The following is a 21,607-nucleotide window of genomic DNA, read 5'->3' on the forward strand; positions in this document are numbered from 1 at the left end:
TAAATAATCTTCTTCTTAATTATGGATAAGTTATAAATGGTAATTCCATAATTTAATCTTTTCCCCTATTATTTCATGTAATCTAGATTTTCTTCATTTCTAGTAGCATAGTTATCTATATAAGAAGTCCTTGGCATAATGTCTACAACCAATTCAAATTAAGTTTCCTTTGATTCCACAATAGAGCTTGAAAATTTGCTTGTTGTTTTAGCATTTTCAAGATGATGAAGACTTTAGTTTATGTTGCGTTGTTTCTGAGCTTAGTACTGCAAACAAGTGCCGACAAAAATCTAGTACAAAACACATGCAAGAACACACCCAACGTCCAGCTATGCCTCAAAACCTTACTCGCTGACCCACGCAGCGCCAACGGCGACGTCAATACGCTGGCGCTGATAATTGTGGATGCCATCAAAGTTCAAGCAACGCAGGCGGCGGCCACCATTTCCAAGCTCCAGCAATCAAATCCTCCAGCGGCCTGGATTGTCCCTTTAAAGAATTGTGCTTTCTCCTACAAGGTAATGTTGGATTAGTGTAAGTGGTCGGGTGAGCGATTATTTAGATTAGTTTTTCAAGAAAAGAGATATCTATTTAAAGTAATTTTTTTTAATATCAATTCTATTGATATTCTAATCCTGCAAGACCATAGGCTCGCTCTGAGTTCCTCCATCCGATGACTTGACTCTCAATCTCAATCGTGTTCCCCTAAATAGTAATTATAGCAAATAAAATAAAATAATTTTCTAGGACAAAAGTTTTTTTCACGTCTCAAAGCTTTCTTTCACTTATGTCATTCTGTTTTGTTTAACAGGTAATCCTAACTGCGAGTATGCCAGAAGCCACTGAAGCTTTGACAAAAGGGGATCCAAAGTTTGCTGAGGATGCAGTAGTTGGATCTTCTGGTGATGCTGATCAATGTGAGAAAAATTTCGGTGGTAATAACTCACCTCTCACTGCTCTAAACACAGCCGTGCGTGAGCTTTCTGATGTGGCCAGAGCTATTATCAGAACTTTACTACTTTAGTATGTATATTCCCAATCATTCGAATAATGGTCAACTTGTTTGAACCAGAAAAGACTTCCATTTTGCCCTCAAATATGAATAGAATTTTACAGAGCCCCTTATCTGATTTAAACTGATGACATTTTGGGTGTACTCGTATTTGATCTTGGAATAATGGATTTTTTCGATTATTACGGGAAAATTTGTTTTATGTCCTAAATATTGTTCTGTTTTGTTTTGACAAGCAAAACGGGCGTTTATATATAATGACAAATATGATTGATCACGCCCAACTATGCTTTATAAAAAGGACTAAGCGGTCGCTGTAAAAATAATCCGGTTCAAGAGTCGGAGTCGAATCCCACAGGGAACTAACCTATTTGCTACAACTTTTAGTATCGCTAATGATAAACTCAGACAATTTTCAAAGTTCAAGATTTTATTTGATAATTAACAGAAATTATTTAACTAAGGAAAAATGACAATAAAAACTATCAATAAGCAAGAATGAAGTTGAATTCAAGGGTAAAAGAATCTAGGGTTATTGATTTTCCCAATTATCGGATTAATTCCTGACATGTTAGCTATAATCTCGCCGTAACACTCTATAAAGATGATGAGTTCTTGCTTACCGTACTTATCTCTCGATCAATTACGATAATTTACTAGAAACATTCTCTCGAACTACTCTAGTTGACAATTTGTACAACTCATAAATATCACACCAAAGTTTCGTTATCTCTACTCCCACTTTTAAATTCAAGTAATTAATCTCTTAACTTACTCGAAAGTGGCGTTGTTCAATAACAATCTAATCAAGTATTCTTTCTTAAGCAACATTAGACAATTAGACACGATTAATCAAGGGCCCTTTCAATTAATCACAAGAAACACATAGTTGAACAATTATAGAGTAAAAATGGTTTAATTATATCAAAACGTAATCAAGACTTCATCCAACAATTGATTCCATCAACCCTAGATGACGGGTTTAGCTACTCATACTACTATGCAAGATTACAATATAAAAAGTCATAACCAACAATGGAATTAAGAAGAAGATGATGTAAAACTCGTAGGAGAATTCCCCTTCTTGCTCATTTTATGTTCTTGCCTCCAAAGTTCTTCTAAAAATAGAGATACCCTCTTTTTGGGCGAGCTGAGCTTCATATAGGTCAAGGTTAGTCGCCTCTCAAATTATAAAATTGGCCATGGGCAATTTTTAACGGAAGCACGTGCACGGCCACGCATCCACCGCGCATCGACCGCACACTTTGGCCAGTTTCTGCCTGACATGCGCGGCCCAGTGCGCGGTCGTGCATAGACCGCGCACCTGGAGGATTTTCTGCAGCATTTTTTTCTTTCTTCTTTTTAAGCGCGCTAACCTCCAATTGGCCTTCAATGCTTCATATTAGCTCCAAAACACTCTTTAATGTCCTCATAGCCCGGAATTGCTCCTGCAAAGCATAAAATTCTTAATTAGAGCAATTTATTATCATTTAACATTCAAATATCAATAAAGTGCAGCTAAATTAGAGTGCAAATAGTAGCTAAACTATATAACTATAGCCTACTATCAATACCCCACACTTAAACTATTGTTCGTTCCCGAGCAATTAAACCACACTCTACAGAGGTCTAATTTCACTAAGCGACTTCCCTAACTCATCACACCAAGAATATTTCACATAAATTGAGCACAATAGTGTAACATCTTCACCTCAAGAGTTGAATCCCACGCACCCCGCAATATTCCTAACTTACTCACTTACTCTAACGCAGAGGTCAAGAATTACCTTTTCTTCATAAATCTAAGTGTCTGCTCACAACAAAAGAGACTCATTCCACAATCAATTAAATTCACGCATAATGAGGGACTTCAAAATAGACAGAATTCACTCACCCTTAGAAACGATATTCTTGTGCCACAAAAAATGCTCTATAGGTTTGCTCGTAGTGTACTACTCTACCAGTCGAGCTCATTCAGTCTAGGATCAAGTAGGACTTTATTTGGTTGTAATATAGGCTGCGGGTCGGGTAGGATATAATTGGATATAAGAGTGACTACACCTCCCTAAGTACTTTAATACATATACTTTAACATTCAAGTCCATACTTATGTCAAACCAACCCTCCACCTTCACATCAACGTATATTACCCCATACTTCTTTAAGCATAATTACATCAAAAGCCACCAAAGAAATATTATTCACCACAATACAACTATTTTTTTTCCTTTTTCAATTCACGTGGCTTTTCTTATTCTTTTATTTTTTCAACACAGTGCACCTTTCTCCTTATTTCATTAGTTCTACTCAAAAGCCCCACCAACCATCCCACACTTTAATTCATAGCAATTCAAGTGCTCATGAAAGGTGAACATGTTTAAATAGATGGTTAATTCAAACAAAGGGGTAAGGCTTGTAATGTGATTGCCAAAGAAATAGGATTACAGGCTCAAAGGGGTTAACTACGATACATTACAATTAGGTGGGTGGAATATATATATGGCTCAACAAAGAAACGCTTATATCACTTCCAAGACTGAACAAAACTACTATTTCGCTTTGCAAACACACGGGGCAAGTTCTAGGCATCAAATGTAGTGCACAAGATACAACAAACCTCACACACACATGGCACAAGTGTCACTCCAGATTGGATCATCAAAACACTTTAGTCAGGGTACTTAAGCCAAGTTAAGAACATACAATTTAAGGCACTCTTACAAGAATCAACAATTGAGCCTAAGTGTCACACTAAAGTACCCGCTATATTTAAGGCATAACGAAGTTAAGAGATCCTATTTCCAATTCAGCCCATAACCCAAGGGTTCCTAACTTTAAAAAAATAATTAAAAAAACTAACTATACTCGGTTCAAACGAAACCCTTGGAAAAGAACCGTGGCCCAAAGAGGGGGAGTTGATACACTCATAACAAAAGAAAATATTTTGTGTTTTTTTTTCTTCGACTTGAATCCCTCAAGAAACCCGTCGAATTATATCCATCGTCGAGACAAATCGAAACTTTTGAAGATCTTTGTTTTTTTTTATTCAGTTAATTATTGAAACTACACTACTCTATATAACTCTATACATACAACATACATACAAAATATCCCCCACCCCACACTTAAAATGGTGGCATGTCCCCATGCCACATAAATAAAAAATGCGAGGTAAAGGAAACTTCCCTGATACATCAATCCTGATCGGAGATAGTGCCGGGGTCGAGATGGCACGCCCTCCCCAGTACACACAGCCAAGCCATGATCTTCTTCTCAGATTTTGCATTTTGGGTGGCCAGTGCATCAACTCGAGTCCCCAAATCCATGACAGAAGTACGTAACCCTGCCATTTCATGTTCTAGGGTTGTCATCCGCGTATCCCATCTAACCACAGATGTTCCCTCAACCTCAGCAACTTACTCGTGTGGGAGTAACTCAGCCATAGACTCAGCCTGCCCTTCATCTCCCTCCTCTGGCGCATCGGACTCATCACTATTAGCTCTGCCAGGTACCACATGATCCTTCCTAGTGGTCACTTATCTGCCCAAAACTTTGGTTCTTTTTTCACTCTTCCATCTACGTTCTTGTTCTCCGGCACCCGTACTGCCCAACATAATCTAGTGACTAGTGAAGGGAAGAAGAACCCATACTTATACACTGGACAACGGATGAACATATCGTCGTGAATAACCTTAGCCACATCAAAATCGTGGCCATTCATGAAGCACCAGATCAATGCAGCTCTGGGACCGTTCACCTCAGTGGTGTTGGAGGAAGGCTGCAGGCGGCTATTGATGATATAAAGCCAACACTTCCCTTCAAAGGTGAGTGAGGCCGAGTGAAACTTCTGCCCCCGCGTAACCCACACTATGTCTTTGTTTGACACACAGATTATTCTGAAAAACAGGTTCCATGAGGTTGGTTCTCTCCTATACGTATCATAATAGTCCTCCTCCCCACCAAATACTGCCAGCCGATACGCCCTCCTAATGGCATATATCGACACATCAACACTCTTTTGTCTCACAGTGCAAATATAATCCTCATGTTCAGAGCAGTTCGCGTAGAACTCTCGTACAACCATCAAGTTATCCTCCTCGGGTTCTTTAAAGAAAATATCCAGCCAGCATCGAACCAACTCCTGATACATATTGGGGCAATCAATCTGGAGGGACCCCCTATCAACACCCCGTTCCAGTATGGGCTTCTTAGGAGCCTTCTGACTAAAACGTTCTTGGGCTGAGCTTGATATAAATCTTGTGCTATCAAACTGAGGCGCATTGGTTGAGGTCCGTGCCCGGGACGAGCTTGCATGACCACTAGAAGAAGCCCATGTGGTTCGTCTTTCCTTTGAGGGTGTCATAGTACCTACAAAATAAATACCACTATCAGTACAAGGCGGGATGTGTGAACCAATAGCGGTTACTTAGACTTCACCTGCACAATTAGTCACAAATTACATTCACGAATTCACTGTGGCATTTAAACAAACACTTGATGTGCAAATTCACCCCAAATTCCCCAAACACCCAATTATACCTCAATTCCACCACAATCTTAACAATGTCTAATCCAATCCAACAAGATAAAATTCCACTATCCTCACATACTAACAAGTATACTTAGTAATACAAAGCAAAAAAAAGAACAACAATGACTTCTACTACTTAAAAGAGAAGAAGAAAAGAAAATAATTTGGAAAATCTAAAAAATAAAAAATAAAAACTGAAGGAAAAGGAAAATAGAAGCCATGGCACGTACCTGAAGAAGCTTGTGAGGAATAGAGATTGGGGAGTGATTGAGTAGGGAAGAGGAGGAAAGGGAGGTAGGTTTTTACTTTTGAAATTGGGGAGAAGGGATGGTTTTGGTTGTGTGTTTGTTGTGATAGAGGAGGGTTTGTTTTGTTTTTATTCAGATTTTAGGGGAGGAAAGGGGGGGGGGGTCGGTTATTAGTAAGGGAGGGAAAAAAATAAAACTAACGAAAAGAAAAGAAAGGAAAAAAATAAAAAATAAAAAAATTAACTAATGAAATAACCTAAAAACGGTGCCCAGTGCGCGGTCCATGCGCGGTCAGTGCACGGCCATGCACGTGGGGCAGTGGAGGTCGAAAAATGCACGGTCCATGCGCGGTCAGTGCGTGGCCACTTATGTGCAACAGTAGGGGTCCGAAAGTGCGCGGCCTGTGCGCGGCCGCACAAGTTTGTCCTTCGAAATTTCTCTCTTTTAGCCACTTTTTATCTATCTCCGGATGGATTTCTTCACCCCGAGTCCTTCCGTTGCGCACAATTTCATCCCTGCACACTAATAGATCTGTCAAGACTTTCACCGTTCAAAATCAAATACGAAAAATAAGAACAAAGAAAAAAATATTGGATTGCCTCCCAAGAAGCGTCTGATTTAACGTCGTGGCACGACGAATTACAACAAAACCATGGGTTGCCTCCCAGGAAGCGCCTGATTTAACGTCGCATCATAACGCATTCTTTCATGATTGCACTTCGCTCACATATTGGGGTTCTTCCAAAGACATCACAACTTTCTCCCTTTTTTTCTTCAACCATTCCAAGGTAGTGTTTCAACCTTTGCCCATTCACTTTAAACCTATTCGTTCCATCTTCGGACTCAATTTCTACTGCTCCACTTGAGAACACTTGCACAACTCTAAATGGTCCTGACCATCTAGATTTCAGCTTACCCGGAAACAATCTTAATCTCAAGTTGTATAACAACACTAGATCTTTGTGTTTGAAGTTCCGATCTAGAATGTGCTTATCATGCATCATATTCATCCTTTCTTTGTACAATATTGCGATCTAGAATGTGCTTATCATACATCATCTTCATCCTTTCTTTGTACAATCTTGCATTCTCGAATGCATGGAACCGGAATTCCTCGAGTTCATGTAGCTCTGTGACTCTACTTGTGCTTGCGATTTCCATATCCAATTTCAACTGCCGCAGTGCCCATAGGGCTTTATGCTCAAGCTCCATCGGAAGATGGCATGCTTTTCCAAATACCAACTTGTATGGAGACATAGCAGTTAGAGTTTTAAATATTGTGCGGTACACCCATAATGCATCATCCAACGTCTTTGCCCAATCAGTCCTTGTCGCATTCACTGTTTTGGTCAGGATACTTTTGATTTCCCTGTTGGACACTTCCACTTGCCCGCTCGTTTGTGGGTGGTAAGGTGTGTTAACCTTATGGCAAACTCCATACTTTTCTAACAGCCTTGTGAACGCTCTATTGCAAAAATGGGTTCCACCATCACTGATTATAGCTCTCGGAGTGCCAAAACGTGTGAAAATATTTTTCTTTAGAAAGCCTATCCTCCTTTGGCATCATTTGTTGGAAGGGCCACAACTTTAACCCATTTGTAGACATAGTCAACTGCTACCAATATGTACTTGTTACCATACGAGCTGACAAATGGTCCCATAAAATCAATCCCCCACATGTCAGCTACTTCCACCTCTTGAATAGTAGTCATCGACATCTCATGACGGCGAGATATGTTGCCTGTCTTTTGGCACTCATTAAAACTTTTCACCCAAGTATGGGCATCCTTGAATAAAGTCGGCCAATACAAACCTGACTCCAACACCTTCACCATTGTCCAAATTCCTCCAAAGTGCCCACCATATGGTGAAGCATGGCAAGCCTGCAAAACAGAAGATTGATCTTTCTCGGGGATACACCTCCGGATCATGTTATCTACACATATTTTAAAAAGTAAAGGTTCATCCCAGTAATAAGACCGACAATCGCGAAATAACTTTTTCTTTTGAATCAAAGAGAGTTCATAAGGTACAACATCGCTTGCTAAATAATTAGCAATATCAGCATACCATGGCGTCTCCTCCATTGCCACTGCTAGTAATTGTTCATCCGAGAATATCTCAGTTATATCTTCAACCTCTACTTTCTTTTCAGCTCCCTCCAACCTTGAAAGGTGGTCTGCCACTTGGTTATCTGTCCCTTTCCTATTGCGGATCTCCAAATCGAATTCTTGTAGCAACAGAACCCAACGGATCAAGCGTGGTTTTGACTCCTTCTTTGCTATCAAGTACCTAAGTGCTGCATGGTCAGTATAAACAATCACTTTTGAACCAATCAAATAAGACCTAAATTTGTTGAATGCAAACACCACAGCCAACATCTCTTTCTCAGTCATGGTATAATTGAGTTATGTACCGCTTAACATTTTGCTTGCATAGTAAATTGGGTGCACCAGCTTGTCCTTTCGCTGTCCCAGGACTGCTCCTATAGCATAGTCACTCGCGTCATACATGAGCTCGAACGGCTACTCCCAGTTGGGTGCAACGATGATTGGTGCAGTCACCAGTCTCTTCTTTAGCTCCTCAAATGCCAACCTGCAATCATCAAAGAACACAAAGGGATGATCCTTTTCAAGGAGTTTACATAAGGGGTTGGCAATTTTAGAGAAATCTTTTATAAATCGCCTGTAGAACCCAGCGTGCCCAAGGAAACTTCTCACTGCCTTGACCGAAGTGGGCGGTGAAAACTTCTCAATCACGTCAACCTTAGCATGGTCGACCTCAATACCTTTACTGGACACTCGATGCCCCAACACTATACCTTCATGTACCATAAAATGGCACTTCTCCCAGTTCAATACTAAATTTGTCTCTACATATCTTTTTAGCACTCTCCTTAAATTGTGAAGACAGTATTCAAATGAATCCCCCACCACTGAGAAATCATCCATAAAGACTTTCATAATATCTTAAACCATATCAGTGAAAATGGCTAACATACACCTCTAAAATGTAGCCGGTGCATTGCATAGGCCAAACGGCATTCTCCTAAAGGCAAAGATGTCATACGGACAAGTAAAAGATGTTTTCTCTCTATATTCAAGGGCTATTGAGATCTAATTGTACCCCGAATATCCATCCAAAAAGCAGAAGTGAGATCGCCTAGCCAACCTATCCAACATTTGGTCAATGAATGGCAAGGGGAAATGGTCTTTTCTGGTGGTTGTGTTTAGTTTTCTATAATCCATGCAAATTTGCCAACCCGTGATTGTACGAGTCAAGATCAACTCGTTATTCTCATTCTGCACGACCGTCATTCCACCCTTATTTGGTACACACTCAACTGGGCTGACCCAGTTACTGTCAGAGATGGGGAAGATGATGTCCGCATCTAACCACTTGATCACTTCTTTCTTCACCACTTCTTTCATGTTCGGGTTCAACCTTCTTTGATGTTCTTTGGAAGGTTTGTGCCCCTCTTCCAAGAGAATCTTGTGCATACAAAAGGCTAGGCTAATACCCTTTATATCTGCCATGGTCTAACCAATAGCAGTCTTACATTCATGTAACACATGTAGGAGCTGTTTTACCTGCACAATTAACAAACCGGATGAGATAATAATAGGTAAAGTAGATTTAGGCCCTAAGAAAGCGTACCTAAGGTGAGCTGGAAACGTTTTTATGTCCAACTGTAGTGGCTCCTCTATTGATGGCTTTGCAGGTGGTGTTGCTCTTTTTTCTAAGTGTAGTGGCTCGAACTGGGGTTCCCTTTTTCCAAAACCCTTGACTTTCGAGAGCCATGACCTACTCTGCCAACTCTTCACCATCCACATCTTCCAAATTCATCAAGAAAGCTTCTAACGGATCTCTGACATTAAGGGTCTCATCCTTCTCTTGTAGTATTACATCCACTGCCTCAACTAGCGAACAATTCTCAAATTCGTCGGGCCTCCTCATAGATTTTTGAACATTGAATATTATTTCTTCATTATTCAACCTCATTTTTAACTCTCCAGTCTCACAATAGATCAATGCTCTCCCAGTGTCTAAGAACGACCTCCCCAAAATTATTGGTATTTCTTCGTCAACTTGACAGTCAAGAATAACGAAGTCGGCGGGAAATACAAACTTCCCCACTTGGACGAGCATATCATCCAGAATTCCTGTCGGCCTTTTGACTGTGCGATCAGCCAGTTGCAGCAACATTGAGGTCGGTCTAGCTCTGCCAATGCCTAATTTTGTGTAGATTTCCAAAGACATCAAGTTGATAATGGCTCCCAAGTCACACAATGCTTTAGCAAAAGCATAACTTCTAATTGTGCATGGGATAGTGAAACTACCAGGATCAGACAATTTTTTAGCCATAGGTCTTGTCACTACCGCGCTGCAGGTTTGAGTTAGAGTTACAGTAGACATGTCCTGGAAGTTAAATTTTCGAGACATCAAATCCTTCATCATTTTTGTATAGCCTGACATTTCCCTCAAAGCATCCATCAGCGGAATATTTAATTGAATTTGTTTGAGTATTTCCATGAATTTCCTATATTGATCATCTTTCCTTTGCTTTGCCAACCTTTGAGGGAATGGTGCAGGAGTTAGCTTCTGCCCACTGCTTGGTGTCTTTTCTTTATTAGGGGCCTTTTCCACCACCTGTTCTGGGAGTTGTTCAAACTCCTTCTCCTTGCCTTTATCAACTTGTGCCTGTTCAATTACAACCTCTGTGAGCTCCGTTGACTCGTCGGTCTCTAATGTCACTGGAGTAATTGGCACTGCGTCTCTCCTAGATTGAGCAACTTCTTGCCCTCTGTTTAAATCCCTTCCATTCCTGAGACTCACTGCCATTAGCTGATTTGGGTTCTGCTCCTTTGGATTGATGTTTGTGTCTGCAGGCAACATTCCTTGTGGGTGATTGTTCAAGGCCATAGATAACTGGCCTAATTGAGTTTCAATGCCTTTAATAGCTGAATCATGTGCGGCTAACTTTTCTTGCATCTTTCCATTTGTCCCAATGAGTTGTTGCAGCATGCCCTTGATTTCTATCATATTACTGTCCTGTTGTTGATGAGGCGATTGGTAAGCCAACTGTTGTTGGTGTTGCTGATTGTAGCCCTGCTGCCTTTGATAAGGCACGACTTGGCCTTGTGGTCGTGCTCCCCCTAGAATGGTATTGTATTGTTGCTGGGTTGGTTTGTACTGCTGATTTTGAGGTCCCCATTGCTGTCCACCTTGCCTCTGACCCCCAAATTATTGACATAATTCATGTCTTCTCTGAAGCCTGGTTATCATTCTCTCCACTCCACGAGCAAACATATGGCTAATTTATGCAGGGAGTGCATAGGCCTCCATTTGTCGTATCAACAATGTGCACCTGTTTCGTACTCATCTCATCAATTTTCTTTGTCAACAAGCTCATCTGGGTCATGAGAGTGGCTATGTTTTCTGCATTTGTATTGTTTGGGTCAAGAGCAACTTAATGCACTATTGGAGTGAGTGTTGTATCTCTCGTCATCCAGCCTGAATTTTGAGCCATTTTGTCAAGAATCTTACACTCTGTGAATGGTTTGCTCAAGAATGCACCCCCAGCTGAAGCATCTACATTAGCCTTCGGACTGTCAGCCAAACCCATATAGAATCTCTGTCCAAGCATCTGATCTGGGATGCCATGGTGTGGACACTTCACCAGCATACCCTTAAACCTCTCCCAGGTTTCCTGCAAAGTTTCAGTAGGTTTCTGCTTGAATTGCAATATCTCATCAATATGCCTCGCAGTTTTGTTGGGTGGATAGAACTTGTTTAAGAACTGCTTGACTAGTTCCTCCCAAGTAGCAATGGAGTTTATTGGGAGCGAATTCAGCCAAGTTTGAGCCTCCCCAGTCACTGAGAATGGGAACAATAATAATCTGATTGCTTCAGGATTCACATTTGGCTGTCTTTGAGTGACACAAATTGATAGAAAGTTCTTTAGATGTTGTTGTGGGTCTTCGATGTATGACTCAGAGAACATCCCTTTATTTTGCAGCAAGTGCAACATGTTGTTGGTAATCTGAAACGTCTCCGCTTGTATCTGAGGGACTGCAATTGCGGTGGCCAGGTTATCAGCAGTTGGTTGCGCCCAATCATATAGAGCAGCTTTCGGCACAAGAGGTTCTACCACTCCGATGTTTGGGTCAACTCGATCATTCCTATTGTTCTCGTTGACGTTCTCGACGTCATCCATTTCACTTTCGAATTGTTCGTCTTGTTTTAGCTGTTTGCCCTTCTTGTTAGCCCGATTCAGTGCCCTGAATGCTTTCTTGGGATCTGAGAGTCCTTCAAAAAGTTCACCAGTTCTCAAGGAGCTTCTAGGCATGCACCTGAGTCACAGAAGAGTTCAAACGTGAGAATATCAATGGAAATATTTTTTAACACCACAGAAAATTGATCTAAACTAAAAATCTTAGCAACTCTTCCAAGTTGTAATAAATAACACCGTTAGTTCCCCGGCAACGGCGCCAAAATTTGATCATGCCCAACTATGCCTTATAAAAAGGACTAAGCGGTCGCTACAAAAATAATCCGTTTCAGGAGTCGGAGTCGAATTCCACAGGGAACTAACCTATTTGCTACAACTTTTAGTATCGCTAATGATAAGCGCAGACAATTTTCAGAGTTCAAGATTTTATTTGATAATTAACAGAAAAAATTTTAACTAAGGAAAAATGACAATAAAAACTATCAATAAGCAAGAATGAAGTTGAATTCAAGGGTAAAAGAATCTAGGGTTATTGATTTCCCCAATTGTCGGATTAATTACTGACATGTTAGCTATAATCTCGCCTTAACACTCTATAAAGATGATGAGTTCTTGCTTACCGTACTTATCTCTCGATCAATTACGATAATTTACTGGAAACATTCTCTCGAACAACTCTAGTTGACAATTTGTATAACTCATAAATATCACACCAAAGCTTCGTTATCTCTACTCCCGCTTTTAAATTTAAGTAATTAATTTTTTAACTTACTCGAAAGTGGCATTGTTCAACAACAATCTAATCAAGTGTTCTTTCTCAAGCAACATTAGATAATTAAACACGATTAATCAAGGGCCCTTTCAATTAATCACAAGAAACACATAGTTGAACAATTATAGAGTAAAAACGGCTTAATTATATCAAAACGTAATCAAGACTTCATCCAATAATTGATTCCATCAACCCTAGATGACGGGTTTAGCTACTCATACTACTATGCAAGATTACAATATAAAAAGTCATAACCAACAATGGAATTAAGAAGAAGATGATGAAAAACTCGTAGGAGAATTCTCCATATTGCTCATTTTGTGTTCTTGCCTCCAAAGTTCTTCTAAAAACAGAGATACCCTCTTTTTAGGCGAGCTGGGCTTTATATAAGTCAAGGTTAGTCGCCTCTTAAATTACAAAATTGGCCATGGGCGATTTTTATCGGAAGCATGTGCGCGGCCGCGCATCGACCGCGCACTTTGGCCAATTTCTGCCTGACATGCGCGGCCGCGCATAGACTGCACACCTGGAGGATTTTCTGCAGTATTTTTTTCTTTCTTCTTGTATGGGGCTGAGTGCTGGCCCGTTAAGAACTCACATATCCAGAAGATGAAAGTAGCAGAAATGAGGATGTTGCGGTGGATGTGCGGGCACACTAGGATAGATAAGATTAAGAATGATGATATTCGGGAGAAGGTGCATGTGGCTCCCATTGATGACAAGATGCGGTAAGCGAGGCTTAGATGGTTCGGGCATGTTCATAGAAGAAGCCTAGATGCTCCGGTACAGAGGTATGAGTAGCTGGTTGTGGAGGGCATGAGAAGAGATAGAGGGCGGCCTAAGAAGTTATGGGGAGAGGTGATCAGGCAGGATATGGCGAGACTCCAGATTTTCGAGGACATGACACTAGATAAGAAGATGTGAAGGTCGAGAATTAGGGTTGTAGGTTAGGAGATAGTTGAGTCGTGCCTTATTTTGTACCATTGTGGGACTAGCCATGTAGGATTTTTGTCTAAGATAGCTAGTGGCAATATTGTGGCTTACTATTTCGCTTTTCAGTGCATGTCATATTTACTAGTTATCGCTTTTTCTTTGCATCTTTCTTCTAGATTTCATGGTGTTCCTATTGTTCTTATGATTATTGTGGCGATACTAATATTTACTAATATTGTCTCCCTTTGCTTTGCATCCTTCGTTTGGATTTCATGGTGTTTCTATTTATCCTATGATTGTTGTTGTGATACTAATATTATCTCCTTTTTGTCCTTTTGTCTTTTTTTTTGAGCCGAGGGTCTTTCGAAAATAGCCTCTCTACTCCTTCGGGGTAGGGATAAGGCCTGCGTACACACTACCCTCCCCAGACCTCATTAGTGAGATTTTACTAGGTTGTTGTTGTTGTTGTTGTTGTTGTTGTTGTTGTTGTTGATTCTTTTTAAGCGCGCTAACCTCCGATTGGCCTTCAATGTTCCATATTAGCCCCAAAACACTCTTTAATGTCCTCATAGTCCGGAATTGCTTCTTCAAAGCATAAAATTCTTAATTAGAGCAATTTGTTATCATTTAATATTCAAATATCAATAAAGTGCAGCTAAGTTAGAGTGCAAATAGAAGACAATCAACATGCCTACTATCATTAGTGAATCAATGTTGAAGCAAGTAGTCAATTAAACCTCTCCACCGGATAAAATGTATTTATAAATGCAAATTATATTTTAAAAGTAATTAAATAGTTATACAGAGAGCCAACAGAACAATAGCCTGACAGTTAGATTATACATTTTAACTTCAAGCAAATCGAATACTAGTAAATTATCAAATTAATACATCCATAAAAATTTACATAACAATGACTATTCTTAAATTGTGTATCAGTTGTCCATGGATCTTTATACAAATAGCCGATCATATTGATTGTTTATTTTTCTAATCATATATATAGATTACACATTGATTATACACAACTATACAGATATAATATATAAATTATACATATATTATACCTCCATCGGCTATTTTTTATTTAAGCGATTGGGTGGACGACTAGTTGGGTTAATTGTTTTATCCATTATTACAAGATTTGTACCTACTGTTTGAGTTGAGAAATGGGTTTGTTATATTACGAAAAATTAATCTAAATAGCCGTCCACCCAACCACTTAAACAAAAAGTAGCCGGTGGACATATAATTTATGTATTATATGTGTTAAATGTATATAATTAATGTATAATGTATGTATATGAATAGAAAAAGTAAACAATGAATATAACCGTCTATTTGCGTAATCTGGAACATATATATCATTGTTTAAAGATTTTACTTAGAAAGTTTATTGAGTTGTTTAAATCCTACGAATTGCAAAAGTTTTCAAACTTACAACAGGTCTTAATTATTAAAATAGCGGAGTAGAACTTATAAAACAAAGATCTAGATGTAGTCTCTCCTAATAGAAGAAAATTGTAGTTTTAGGTCATTAGCTAGGTTTGAAACAACGATCTAGATGTTGTCGCTCCTTAATTATTCTATTACCAGAGCTAACAAAGAGTTGTGCGACTATTGAGTTGCCTCAGAGATCAATAATTTCAACGGTGGCGAATGCATTTCGGCAACAGATTTATCTAAATTCAGCATTTACTAGGCGAAGCATAAATATAAATTTTTTTGTCAAATATTAAATTTAAATTCATAATTTTTAAGATATAATATTAAAATTAAAAACCTTAAAGATCAAACCATTAAATTTGTAGCACAGTGACAGATTCACAATGTCATCGGGTGAGTCTGAATATCTTAAAGAATAGTTGCAGTGATAGTATTCTATATTTACTATTCAAAATTTTATATCTGTCTCAAGATTTTAAAGTAAATATTTCACGCTTCAAAATATAACACTTGAAATGCTGCAAAATTAACATTTTGGATGACCGCTAATTAGCTAAGATTAAAAAATTAATGTGATTTGCTGACGCATGACGGGTCAATTTGTTAAAACGTGAAAGCTTGTTCTCTCCCTATTATTTTTATTTTGTTCTTTTTAAATAGTTACGTTGCATTCAGCTGAGTCAATTGATGTTGTGTTTTCTTTATTTAATTTTCAGGCAGGTATGAAAAGCAAAAGTCGTAACTTTTACTGTTTCGCAACTACAGGTTCATGTAGGCAAATGAAATTTGCAATACAAAGATATCAACATCTCGTGTAGGGGACGAGGGGTGCATCGGTTTACAATAAAAGAGAATAAATAAGAGAAAAAACTTAATAATCTAAATAATTTAAAAAGTAATAATGAGTATAAAGGCACTTCCTTATTTTGATCAAAGATGAAAATGAAAATAAATTTAACAAAAAAATTCCTCTTGAAGTAAAACAGTCCAGAAAGTATATCTCAACATATGACTATTTAGGATTAGAAGCTTTTTAAGAGAGTTCTTCTTAGAGCTATGAGGCAAATATAAATTACTTAATCATTAAATAATTGTTAGTAGATGTTATAGACTCTTACATTTTTTTTTTGTCTTTTACAATTTTTCTGTAAATATACGAAATCAAATCAGCCAAATAATACTAGTAATAATTTTCTAAAGCACCACTCGGTTGGATTAAGTTTGACTTAGATAGATTCACTCGGTTTTGCCTAATCCGATTGGCTATTTATTATATTAGCTATCAATGGTCAGTCAGAGGAAACATCGGCATTGCATAGGAGCTGACACATATACAGGTCATCACATCTTTATCTATTCGTTCAACACCCTGCCATATTTGGATCCTTTCTTCCCTTTAAATAATCAACCCCCACCTTCATTTCCAATCTCCTATTCTTTCTCTCTCTCTATTTCCTTTTGATCCAATCTCCCAATTGTTGCCAGAAGAGTCTGGCATTTGCTGGTGAAGGCAGGCATTGTCAATAATTAAGGACTGGTGCCAATTCGTCTTATTTTTGTAACAATTGGGGTTTTGATAGATTGGTTTGAAAGGTGAACAATTTTGGTGCGTAACCTGCAACCAACTTTTGATCTCTAGTACATAATATAATCTGTAGATATTTGATTAAAAAAATAAATCTTTTTTTATCAAATAAGCTATTTAATTTGGAATCGAGGCACAGATTGATTGATAGAGAAACGTTTCTTTTCTAATTTTTGGAAGAGCAGAGATCAAAGGGGGTTGTGAAAACCAGGAAGCTGTTTCCCTTAATTTCTTCATATTGTCCTCCGGTCGAGTAATTAACAAGGTAATGCCATGCATACTGATTGATTCAATCACCGTTTCATTGCGTTTCTATCCAACCGTGAACTTTCTTCATTGCTTGGAAAAAATTCTGACGATCGTTTCTTAATAGCTACCCGAATGGGCCGGGTCCGGAGCATTAGAGGAATACCTCTAGCTTGTCGTGGATCATAAAAGAACAGTTCTCGTTTAGGTTCTATTTGAACCTGCAATTGGAGTCTCTAGCTTTCAACCTGCAATATGTTTTTCTCCAAACGATTTAGCCATTTAGGTATCTAATATAAAATGATGAAATGAAAACCAGAAGAACACAATTACCGTTTGCATTTTCTTTTATGATAATCAAACACCTATTTTGTTTCTTTTCCTCTGGATTTCTCTGGATTTGCGGCGAGAGAAGAAAACAAGTGGTTTTTTCGTTTAATGGATTCAGGATAGTATCAGTTTGATGCTACCTTAAACAGTGTAGTGGATGACGAATAATCTTCTTTTCCTCGAAACTTGAATCTCCAATTTGATACATTATTAATAGTGATTCAACTTTTCTTCTGCAGAAGGATCGTTAAGCGAATGAACAGTAGAAATGAGGAATCTCCGCGGGTGAGAGCCTTGCCAAACCCGCCTCCATTGCCAGTAGCTTTCACAACTAGCCGACTGGAGATAAACATATTTGTAACGAGGAAATCAGCAGTGAGAAAATACTGCTGCACACCTACTGCTATAAAGAATACGTGGGATTGCCTCTTTGATGAAGGTTATAGAGCCGACATCTCTATTAATACAGATAACGGTGGCATCCTCTATGCGCATGCTAGTATTTTGGTAAGTTCTTTACACAATTGTGCGCGTTTAGAGTAGTACTCGGGTGCTTTTGGCACAGAAAATATTTTTTCCATAGAAATTTTTTAGACGTATTAGTTATGACCTCCGGCGATGTATGCAAACAGGGAATGAATTCTCCAGTATTTAAAAGCATGTTGAGTTTGAAACAATCAAGAGCACGTGGTCGTTGTGGTCATCAGCGATCCATCTCGATAAGTGGGGTTCCACCTGAGGCTGTTCAAGTATTCATCAGATTCTTATATTCTTCCAGGTAGTTTGATTCTCCTTTGACATCATTTCTGTGTTTTGGCTCCTAGGCACGTGCATATCTGGTTTCCAAAGTCGTTAACCATATTTTCTAGGGGTTCACATGAAGGTCAATAATGTTGTTAAATTATTTTTGGTTTGTTCTCTTATTGAATATTTAACTTAACTTTCTTTAGTTGTTTGTTTTCTAAGACTGAACAATCAGTTTCAGGCACGGCAAGGCAGTTATTCCATCTTTATAAAGTGATAAATAACCCAAATTAATTTTGAGATAGTGCAGTATAGTTTCATTTATTATCTGAATAACAATAACTAGGTTCTGATTCTCTCTATTTTCATTCTTCACATTGCAGGTATGAGGAAGAAAAAATGAAAGAGCATGGGCTGAGTCTGTTGGTGCTATCACATGCATATGCGGTCCCTCACCTAAAGCGAGAATGTGAGCTGCAGCTGGAGCAAAGATTAACCACGGAAAATGTGGTTGATATCTTCCAGTTGGCACTCTTGTGTGATGCCTCTCGGCTTAGCCTTCTTTGTCACCGTTTTATGCTGAAACATCTTAAGCCTGTATCAGCCGCTGAAGGGTGGAATGCCATGAAACAAAGCCACCCTGTGCTTGAAAAACAGATTTTGAGATCTGTAATTGATGAGGATATAGTAAGTAGTATCTCAATTCCCACATATGTTCAGAATGGATCTTATCCCCTTTAAGTGGTTTAATAATAATATGATGACTTGTTTGCAGAGGGAGAAGGAAAGGGTGAGAAAGAACAATGAGAGGAAAATCTATATGCAGTTATATGAGGCAATGGAAGCCTTGGTTCACATATGCAAAGATGGTTGTCGTACAATTGGTCCACACGATAAGGTTTTGAAGGAGGATCAAGAACCATGCCAGTATGCAGCGTGCAAGGGGCTAGAATTGCTCATTCGTCACTTTGTCGGGTGTAAGTTGAGAGTCCCTGGTGGCTGCATCCACTGCAAGAGAATGTGGCAAGTTTTGGAATTGCATTCTCGCCTTTGTGCCAATTCGGATGTTTGTCGTGTTCCTTTGTGCAGGTTTGTTTAACTATTCTTTTCCCTGCACTAACAAGAACAAATACTGAAGATCAGTCGGTCTTCAGTCACTTATTGATTTTTATCGATCAAAAGTGATCATGTTTATAGGTTGATTAATTATTGATTTTAATGTTTAAGCAGGAATTTTAAGCAGAAGAGAAGAAAACAGAACAAGAAGGATGAAATGAAATGGAGAATATTGGTGAGAAAGATAGTGAGATCCAAGAGCATTTCTGGAGCTCCATTCTTCTCATTTGAATCCACATAATTTGCAATACAACCAATCACTGTTGCACCTTATTGAATTCATTCTTTAAACAGATAAAAATTCATTGTATCTTTTACTACTAAATTGGAACTTTTTGGCAAGCTACACGTTCTACAATGTAATTTATACAACTCACTGTAACTATGTATTAAGATCAATGCACAAATACATTACTCAGCTAACTTGAGCTCGATAACAGACTAAGTTGCTAGCTCAACTAATATCTATTCGCACTTGCTGCAGTAACTAACAATCCACTACCAACATTTAATCTCACTCGCTACAGTAATTACCAACAACCATGTAATTGCAAAGGGTAGAGGCGGATCAAGGATATAAACTCTATAACTTTATGGTTTCAACCTTAAAGATTTTTAACACAGAACTCGTTATATTTTTAAAGTTAAGGGTTCATATCTACTATATTTATGCATAAATTTATACTTTGTATCAAAAGTTATGAGTTCAATTCTCTGTCACCTTAATGCTAAATACGCCCTCGGCAAAGGGTTCAGATGTCATACTGCTGAAAGCTGAGCTGCACTGCTCTGAGCTCTCAGCTGTATCTTAGCTGCCTCCGAACTATCCTTAATCGCTGCTAACTTATCGATGAGTCAATACTTAAAAGTTATACTATTAAGGCAAAATGGCCTCCGGACCACTTAAACTTGTACCCATTTGTTAACACGGTATATAAACTTTTATTTTTTTTATTTGGACATCTCTACTTGATGAATTGAATACTAATAAATACATCCGACTGAACGTGTTCTTCACTCGCTGTGACATGACTGACACGTCATATACTAAGCCTTTTATTCTAATTTGTGGGTCCTAGTTTAAAAGAAAAATTATTTTACCAGATTTTTATTCTCCTCCTCTTTAAAAAATTAATTTTTGTCTTCTCCTTCATAGTCAAAGCTCCCGCCGATCCACCACCATTTCACCATATTCAATACTCGGCCACCTAAAACCCTCCCACTTTCAAGTCTCAGCCACCACTAGCAGTCTCTCCACTCTATTCAGGTGCTCTTTTTTCTCTCTGCGTTGTCAAGCTCTTGGAAATTTTGAGTTACATTCTTTCAATAATCGGACTTCAATAAAACCAAATTATTGAATGCATGTTTGTGAACCTGTATCAATTCCATTGCACAAATTTAATGTATTTCGTTTTCTGTTAGCTAGGGCATTTCTAGGTTATATACTTACTGGCATATCTTGCAGCTTAATTTGTTAGTTAATTCTCGAACTCTGAGTGTTTGATTATATCTTTAAGGCCACCTAAAACCCTCCCACCTAAATCTGAAAGTCAGATCATTAATTTATTTGAGGTATTTTTATGGAGCATAAATCCACCATTGCTGTACAGTGAAGAGCTTCAAAGCCTCTAATGGAAATGAAAAAAAAAAAAAAAGAGAAACAGAAGGACTTGTGATTTCAGGGGAAAGAATAGAAAAGAAAGGGAAAGGGGATGGGGAGATGGAGTGTCGGGTGGGTTTTTGTAATTTTTTATTCTTTTTTACTTTTTATCTTTTTTTTTTCATTTTTAATTACTCAAGCAAATTGCATCACGTGTCTGATTTGCATGATATGCACACACTATTGTTATGTCACACATATTATTGCCACATAGACTTGGTCAATGGTCAGAGGTGTTTATTGGTACTCATTCCGTCAAGTACAAGTGTTTAAATGGGAAACTTGTAAGTTCATTTACCGGATTGACAAACGGGTACAAATTATAAGTGGCTCGGAAGCTATTTTGCCTACTATTAATGGTGCTTTTAGAAAAAGAGATCAGAAACTCCTAATACTTGCGAATCTTCAACTCCAAATCTCGTTAGAGAAAAAGAAAAGAATTCCAAATTTTGTTTGCTCCTTGCAGAGGTCAGTATGGAATTCCGTTAGAGCATTATTTTTCTTGCATCAGTGGTATATTCGATTAGTTTGTACTAAGAATGAACCCTCATCATGCTCCCTTTGCTTTAATTTACATGACATTTTTTTCGTTTTGAAACATTGCTAATGTACAATGCCATTTCGTTTTTATACAACCTAAACATTTCTATCAGATCGCCTTTTCAAGGAAAAATTTAATAATTATATTTTTTCACTATATTAATATTAATGTAAAGTTAAGATCTAAAATTTTGTTTTCGGTCCACTAAAAT

The 21,607-nt window shown here is 38.3% G+C and overlaps 4 protein-coding genes and 1 non-coding gene across 8 annotated transcripts; 3 read left to right on the plus strand and 2 right to left on the minus strand.

Annotated features, from left to right (window-relative positions):
- Positions 1 to 148: 148 nt before the first annotated feature.
- LOC104098922 (cell wall / vacuolar inhibitor of fructosidase 1-like) lies at positions 149 to 1,205 on the plus strand. Its single transcript, XM_009605778.4, has 2 exons — positions 149 to 518; positions 812 to 1,205. The coding sequence occupies exons 1-2, from the start codon at positions 222 to 224 to the stop codon at positions 1,022 to 1,024; spliced, it is 510 nt and encodes a 169-aa protein (XP_009604073.1). The 5' UTR covers positions 149 to 221; the 3' UTR covers positions 1,025 to 1,205.
- A 5,266-nt stretch (positions 1,206 to 6,471) lies between these two features.
- LOC138905379 (uncharacterized) lies at positions 6,472 to 7,048 on the minus strand. Its single transcript, XM_070193896.1, has 2 exons — positions 6,846 to 7,048; positions 6,472 to 6,691 (listed from the first exon to the last, which is right to left on the minus strand). The coding sequence occupies exons 1-2, from the start codon at positions 7,046 to 7,048 to the stop codon at positions 6,472 to 6,474; spliced, it is 423 nt and encodes a 140-aa protein (XP_070049997.1).
- Positions 7,049 to 9,595: 2,547 nt separating this feature from the next.
- Positions 9,596 to 10,834, minus strand: LOC104098928 (uncharacterized). Its single transcript, XM_070193897.1, has one exon. The coding sequence runs from the start codon at positions 10,832 to 10,834 to the stop codon at positions 9,596 to 9,598; it is 1,239 nt and encodes a 412-aa protein (XP_070049998.1).
- A 614-nt stretch (positions 10,835 to 11,448) lies between these two features.
- LOC117277394 (small nucleolar RNA R71) lies at positions 11,449 to 11,555 on the plus strand. Its single transcript, XR_004507678.1, has one exon. It is a non-coding gene; the product is annotated as a small nucleolar RNA R71 (small nucleolar RNA).
- A 4,997-nt stretch (positions 11,556 to 16,552) lies between these two features.
- Positions 16,553 to 19,618, plus strand: LOC104098920 (BTB/POZ and TAZ domain-containing protein 4-like). Of its 4 annotated transcripts, none has more exons than XM_009605776.4 (7): positions 16,553 to 16,780; positions 16,945 to 17,024; positions 17,575 to 17,842; positions 17,968 to 18,113; positions 18,463 to 18,766; positions 18,855 to 19,168; positions 19,310 to 19,618. In XM_009605776.4, exons 3-7 carry the CDS (start codon positions 17,591 to 17,593, stop codon positions 19,434 to 19,436), a joined length of 1,143 nt encoding a protein of 380 aa, XP_009604071.1. In that variant the 5' UTR covers positions 16,553 to 16,780; positions 16,945 to 17,024; positions 17,575 to 17,590; the 3' UTR covers positions 19,437 to 19,618. The 4 variants fall into 4 exon arrangements, with proteins under 4 accessions (XP_009604071.1, XP_009604072.1, XP_070052058.1 ...); XM_009605777.4 differs by having other exon boundaries at positions 16,553 to 16,767; XM_070195957.1 differs by having other exon boundaries at positions 16,553 to 17,024.
- The last annotated feature ends 1,989 nt before the right edge of the window (positions 19,619 to 21,607 follow it).

The sequence above is a fragment of the Nicotiana tomentosiformis genome, chromosome 2 (genome assembly GCF_000390325.3).
Source record: "Nicotiana tomentosiformis chromosome 2, ASM39032v3, whole genome shotgun sequence".
Taxonomy (NCBI): Eukaryota; Viridiplantae; Streptophyta; class Magnoliopsida; order Solanales; family Solanaceae; genus Nicotiana; species Nicotiana tomentosiformis.